The 6,555-nt window shown below is 35.3% G+C and overlaps 1 protein-coding gene across 2 annotated transcripts; it reads right to left on the bottom strand.

Annotated features, from left to right (window-relative positions):
- Window positions 1-375: 375 nt before the first annotated feature.
- Window positions 376-5,427, bottom strand: LOC122300099 (transcription factor 25). 2 transcript variants are annotated; one of them, XR_006239905.1, is made up of 5 exons: window positions 5,043-5,427; window positions 3,988-4,544; window positions 2,666-3,577; window positions 1,051-1,136; window positions 879-973 (listed from the first exon to the last, which is right to left on the bottom strand). XR_006239905.1 is itself a non-coding variant. In XM_043110502.1 (4 exons), the coding sequence occupies exons 1-4, from the start codon at window positions 5,247-5,249 to the stop codon at window positions 727-729; spliced, it is 1,923 nt and encodes a 640-aa protein (XP_042966436.1). In that variant the 5' UTR covers window positions 5,250-5,425; the 3' UTR covers window positions 376-726. The 2 variants fall into 2 exon arrangements, 1 of the variants encoding a protein (XP_042966436.1); XM_043110502.1 differs by lacking the exon at window positions 1,051-1,136 and having other exon boundaries at window positions 376-973; window positions 5,043-5,425.
- Between the last annotated feature and the right edge of the window lie 1,128 nt (window positions 5,428-6,555).

The following is a 6,555-nucleotide window of genomic DNA, read 5'->3' as shown; positions in this document are numbered from 1 at the left end:
CTTACAAGAATAAAAAATTAAATTCTTGGATTTCTTTCCATTCCTGTTTGAGTTATAGTATTTGCTTTCTTCTGTTATTTCTGCTTTTGTCTTGCTGTGATTGAAGAAAGCTCGTGACAGTGTAGGAGTTTGGCTCATATAAAATTTGAACCAATATTAGTGTTCATGAGCAGCTCATTTATTAAATAAATCGAGTTGAAGCCAAACTGAAGTCATTCAAGAGTTGGTCTGTTTATCTACAGCCCCTGAGGTGCAACGACAATAATGAAAGCCAGTGAGACCAAAGACACGATAACTACTTAAAAATTTCATCAACCAAACAAAAAACATTGGATGTCAAGACTCAAGAGCCTAGACCTATTGATAAGTAAAACGAGTACGGAACAGATGGGTACCATTTATTATCATGTAAAATAACAGTAAGCGACTAAACGTACCCAAAACTTCCTAGCAAATCTATCTTTGGTAAATTTGAGAAGAAATAAAGTATGTTTTACATCCAAAGAGTCGGTCCTCTGTAGAATCTACAGAACAGTCGCTAAAACAATAGTAAACCGGGCACCAATTTACTAGATATAGAAAATTAACTTCCGAGAGTGAGGACGGTAAAAAGAACTTTCCCTTCTGCAGGAAAAACCGAAACGGAAAACATTTCATTAACAATGAGTATACTCTAGCCGCCGTTGCCACTTCAAAATAATATCCATGGCCTTAAGGTGGCAATTCTCAATCAGCGCCTCCATCGTCTTCGTCCCTATAATGAACCCATGGTAGCATTGACTCAAACAAGACAGCCAGTGCATTCCGATTTGCAACGTCACGAGGAGCATGGCCATTGCCAGGTTGATTGGCAACTTGGTCTTCATCCTGTGCAAGCCCCCTCATCCTTGGGTCACCAATAAAGTTTTGAAGGTTTTCAGGGGGAATAGATGGCACTGAATCTGAGAAATCTGAAACCATCAAATGGCCATACCTGTCAACAAAAAGAATGTGGTCAACCATATTCCCAAATACAACAAACTTAAGTAATGCAATAGAACTCTGTACAACCATCATGATAACAACGCTCCAGAGCACAAGATCCACATCCAGCTTAGAATTTGAGCCTAGTACAAATATCTTAACTATATACCAGCCTACAAAATTATTCGTACTCAGTATTAGAATAGGAAAATGCTTTAGCCAAAAAGGAACTACATAAAAATAAACTCAAAAACTGATCTTGCTTGATGTGATACATCAAATTGTAAAGTTACCTTTATTATGAAGTAGATCTAACGTATTCCTTAAAACCACATCAGTTTGTGGGTTTACATTGTGTAATCTTTTTGTGTCTGTAGCAGTTCTCTTAGAATAAAGGTAAATTACACTTTTTTTCTCCTCCATGCCATCATTTCAAGATATATATATATATATATATGCCACCAAATTTTAACCAGCTGCAAGTCATCTTCGAAGAAAATTTTTGGGGAGAGTACATTTTGAATCAGAAACCACCACTCTTTTTCTATTTGCACACCATGTTACGAATACCATCAATCTCGACACCAAACTATCACTTTTTAACACTTTACACTCTTGATTACAATCTAGCTGTCAAGAATATGCCATATCTTATATTTTCATCAATCTTAGCTGTTAAATCCAAACCAATGGTGCAAATTGCCTAAAAAATGGTAATTGGGGGATGCAAAATATGTTTCTCCCACAAATTATTGTTTCTACATGTCCCTCTATCCAATGTAGCCATTAACTTGGACAGAAAAATTCCTTAAATATTAATTTGCACCATTTTACTCAAATTACCCGAATAAACCCAAAACACAACTTCCTGAGTCTAAAGAAAAATCTCCAGAAAATCAACAAGAAAGAGAGAGCCAAAGTAGAAGAAATTAACAAATCTTCAAAACAATATTAAACATACCATCGTGTATTTGATGATTGAAACAAACTGAAGATAGCCTCAGTTCTATAATGCTCCAAAAGAACCTCAAGCATCGGACTTGAGTCGACAACTAATTATCCAAATCCACTCTTAGCTACAAATACCAAGCACTAAATTACACCCAGGAAAACCTTGAAACCAGTTAACAATACCTTCCTTTCTTCACCTCCTTCCCTTCCCTTCACTGCAAAATACCACGTCTTCACATTTTTTCCCCTCTAACAACCAAAGCCTAGGACACAGTTCAGACCAGATATCACATTGGTGCATTTTGGTTTATTCTAGAAATTTGGGTGAGATGGTGCATCTAGTCCTTGGTATTTAAATCAGGCTTTATTTGGTCCTTTTATAGCACCATTTACATGCGCAGATCCCGTGACCATGTATGTACCTATGATTGTTTAGGACACAGAAAATTCAAAACATAACTCCAGATTACCAGACAGGTATCGATTTAAAGTTTGATGGTGTATTTAAAATATGAGAGTTGTTCAGGGGAGGGGTCAGAATCCTGCTGGAAAGACCTACTACCCTTCCTCAAACCTTCCCCTTTTCATAATAATAAGGTAAGCCTGGGTTCCAAACCTTTTGATATGCGGTCTCAGTGTAATCTACCCTACACTCAATTAGCACACATACATTCTGCAATCCAAGAATATAATACAGAGCATTCTGGTTGAAGAAAACTAAGAAAAAGGGAAATTAACTTTAGATACTCACTCATTCTTCTCAGATGGGAATGCTTCTTTTCTGACACAAGCCCAATCATTGGCATCACTCTCATTAGTTTCCATTGTTTCGATCACCAGTTTTGCAGCATCCTTGAGCAATTTTTGCAGTTCTGGAAGCCTCCAAATAATGTAATTCCTCTCTACATATATATTGATCAAATGATCTAAGGATGGTATCCCTGTTTGATCTGATCGGAAGAAAGAATGCTTGACTATATCTATCCATACCCTATCCTTCAAAGGTGCCTTTGCAACTAGTTTCTTTAGGATAGAAGGGTGAAGCATCAAAGCCTGCTTCATAAGATCATTTGAAGTAGCATTTGAAGAATCCGCATGATTATCTCTTGAGAAGTCCTGTTGCTCAAGATAAAACCTGCTAATGGCAAGTGAATACGAGAAATTTGGATACAACCACAAGGAGTTGTCACTTTTATAGTCCTCAGAAAATTGTTCCAACCATGCATATTCCTCTGCCCTCAACGATAAGTAGTCAATACAAAATATGGCACCCATTGGATCATCAGAATCCAATGATAGCAACAGTTTACAAACTTCCAGAGCAGATCGATGACAGCCTCGTCTGTCCATATTTCTCATGTGAGTGAAAAGCGATGTGAATAGTGGTTTGTTGGTCTCATGGCTGAATTTCAATTGGCAATTACCCTGCAAGGGAGTGAACATAGGATGCCATGCACATTCCAAGGCATATAAACTCTTTGCTGTGGCATCTGCTGACATTTGATGTTCACCCACAAACTTTAAATATTCCGCCATTGTTATCAGTGAATCTAAGTGATAAGGATGGTGCAACAGAATGTTGGCAATACTATTAAGATCATGAATAGCTTGGGCAGCTTCAAATGCTTTTTGAGCTTGATCATAGGACGGCAAGTGTACATATCTAAATCATGACAACAAAGACAGAATTAGGGTGCATGAGGATTGGTGTAAACAAAAACCATAAAACAGTAAATTGGGATATAGTGAAAACTACAAAGATAAAGGTAAAAACAAAAGGTAAAGAATAAAACAAAGGAAATGAACTTGAAGGTGCAAATTACTGTCACTACCACTACTACCCTGGAGAGGGATAATGCGCCATAACTTCTAGAATCCACCATATAAAATTACAGAAACTTCTATAACCTAAGCTCAGTTTTAGGTGTGTCAGAAGCAAAGAGCAGGTTCATTCCATGCGCAGATAATGATATTAGTTTTCTCACACTCGGTAACAAAAGACCAGCCAAATCGAGGTATCAGTATATGAAAAAGAAAATGCATCAAAACAGAGCAACTGAGGATGATGTTTACCTAAAGTAGTGGTACCCATCCTTTGTTTCCAGAAATTCCATGGACAAAGAACTATCCCAGCGAGGCCAATGGTCTGAAGGAGTGACAAGAACAGTCTTTCTATGACTATGGCTTCCATATCGTCCGCCCCGTATCTGTCTAGAACTGCCAGCTTGACTATTTTTCTCAAACGATTTCACCACCTTAGAACCAAATATTCTTCGAAGTTCATTTTCAGCATTCAAATATTTGGGATCCACGCGTAAGATCGAGGGCACGTATTGTTTCACCAGCTTGTCACCAATCTTCACATTCGTGGCTTTGGCTTTTCCAGGGACACCAGCATGACTAGAAGATTTACCCTCCACTTCTAAAGAGAGAGTTTCTAAGATCATATCCAAGGGCTTTTCAACATTATCTGCACTCGACAAAGAGCCACCCTTCCCTCTCTTCTTCTTCTTTTTCTTTGACTTGTGACTGGATGTCACAAGCATATCAACGTTACTTTCCATCAGTGAAGGTTCTTGTTTAGTAATATTTAGCGTCAAGGTTTCATCAACGACTTCCGAATCATCCCCCTGCAGTCAAAATGATCGTCAATAAAGTAAAAATCGGATGCTATATTCTTGCCCTTTCAGCAGACACCAATATTCCATTGATTTTTTTTTTAGAAGAAGAAGAGGAAGAAGAAAAGAAATGACCCAATTAAGAGATGCCTAAAACTGTATAAACAAATTAGAATCTTCTTGACATCAAGAAATACTCGAGACAGCTAGGCTTGATCAAAAGCACATAAATTGTATTATATTAAGAGTTTGTGTAGGGAAATGACCCTCAACAACCTATATGGTTAGGAATTAGGAAAGCAAAACGGTCGCTTATGATTAGAGTAATTGGAGAAGGAGGGGTTTGGGTATGGATTTCAATTCCTGGCATGAATTACCTGAAAAATAAAATAAAAGGCCACATTCAGCCCTTCAAAACTCAATTTTGTTCACCCCCCAAATATCATACGAAGAAAAGAAAAAACAAAGAGATGGAATGAATCAGATGATCGTGGGGTTAGAGGCAGAAACCTGTTCAGGGTCATCTTCGTCGCATAGAAGGTGGAAGGGATTGATTGAGGAAGGAGGGCCTGAACCGGAGGATTCAGATCGATTTCCATTCAGCTGCTCCTCCTCTTCTTCATCTTCATCTTCCTCCTCTTCGCGGGGAAGCTGCTGCAGTCTCTGTTGTTGTTGTTGTTGTTCTTTCAAAACCCTTTTCAGCAACCGAGCCGACATGGATTCCTTGATTCGGACGATATGCGATAAAAGAGAGGCGAAACTAAGAAAGAGAGAAGAAAGCAAAGGCAGTGCAGTTGCAGACGATTTGCAGCCTCCTCACCCACACCGCAGCAATCCACCCTTCCAATTTTCCCTTCTTCCTTCGTACCTTCCTATCGTTCAACTTCAAGTTTCAACCCACCACTCTACGACTTGTAGCTCAGTGTTTTTATTGTTTGATTTTGTTTTTGTTTTTGTTTTTTTCTTTTTCTTTTTAGGATACTTGTGTATATTAAATAGAATTATTAAAATTCTCAAAAAAAAATTCTAATTCATTTTCAGATATTATTCAAATAAAAAATACTTTTTAATATCAAATTTTTAACTTCATATAATCATTATCCCAAACACAAAAATTAATAGAGATTTTATAAATTTTAAAAAACTTACATTAAAAAACTAAATTCAAACAAATTTTTAATTTTATAATATATTTATTTAAATATATATATATATATATTCATGTTCTTTTTCTTTCTCTAGAGGTGGGCTCCCTCGATGCAGTCCAATTCAGTAGTTATTCTATTATTAATCAAGGGTCCATCACATTGTCACGTGACACTAACAATTTAATATTATGAATATATTAATTAAATAATAATAATGTAATTTAAATTTTTTATTTTATGTATATAATTATGCGTTCTGATGTGTTAGTTATTCAAATAGTAAAAATTTTAAATTTTGATATTCAATTTGAAAAGGAAAAAAATGATAAAATAGAGCAAATACTCTATACATAAAATATCGTGTATAAAGTTTATGTATATGTGTGTGTGTGTAGAAGTACTTTTAATCAAATTTGACACGAAACACAAATTTCATCTCATCCACGTTACTTAAAAAGTATAAAATGAATTCTAATTAATAACAAAATGAGTCAGTTTCACATATTTGAAAATTAGACTCATAAATAACTAATTCAACAAAAAATTTATTAACATGTGTGTTTGTTCGAGCCATCCTAAAGAATAGAGATTAACAACAATGCTCTATTTGGATACGCAGTTGATCTCATTTCATCTCATATCAATATTCAAATACTGTTTAAATACAAAAACTTTTTATTTTCTTTTCATACTTTTTCATCTAATCATTACAACTTTTCTAAACTTTCATATAAAATACAAAAAATAATTTATCTTTTTAAATTTCAAAACAAAAATTATATTTTATAAATATTTTAATTTTATAATAATTTATTCAATTTTATGTGTCTCATTTCTCAAAATCTAATAAAAAATTTAATTCAAAGTATTTTACT

This window comes from Carya illinoinensis, chromosome 2 (assembly GCF_018687715.1).
Source record: "Carya illinoinensis cultivar Pawnee chromosome 2, C.illinoinensisPawnee_v1, whole genome shotgun sequence".
Classification (NCBI taxonomy): domain Eukaryota; kingdom Viridiplantae; phylum Streptophyta; class Magnoliopsida; order Fagales; family Juglandaceae; genus Carya; species Carya illinoinensis.
This window is presented reverse-complemented; position numbering and strand designations above follow the sequence as displayed.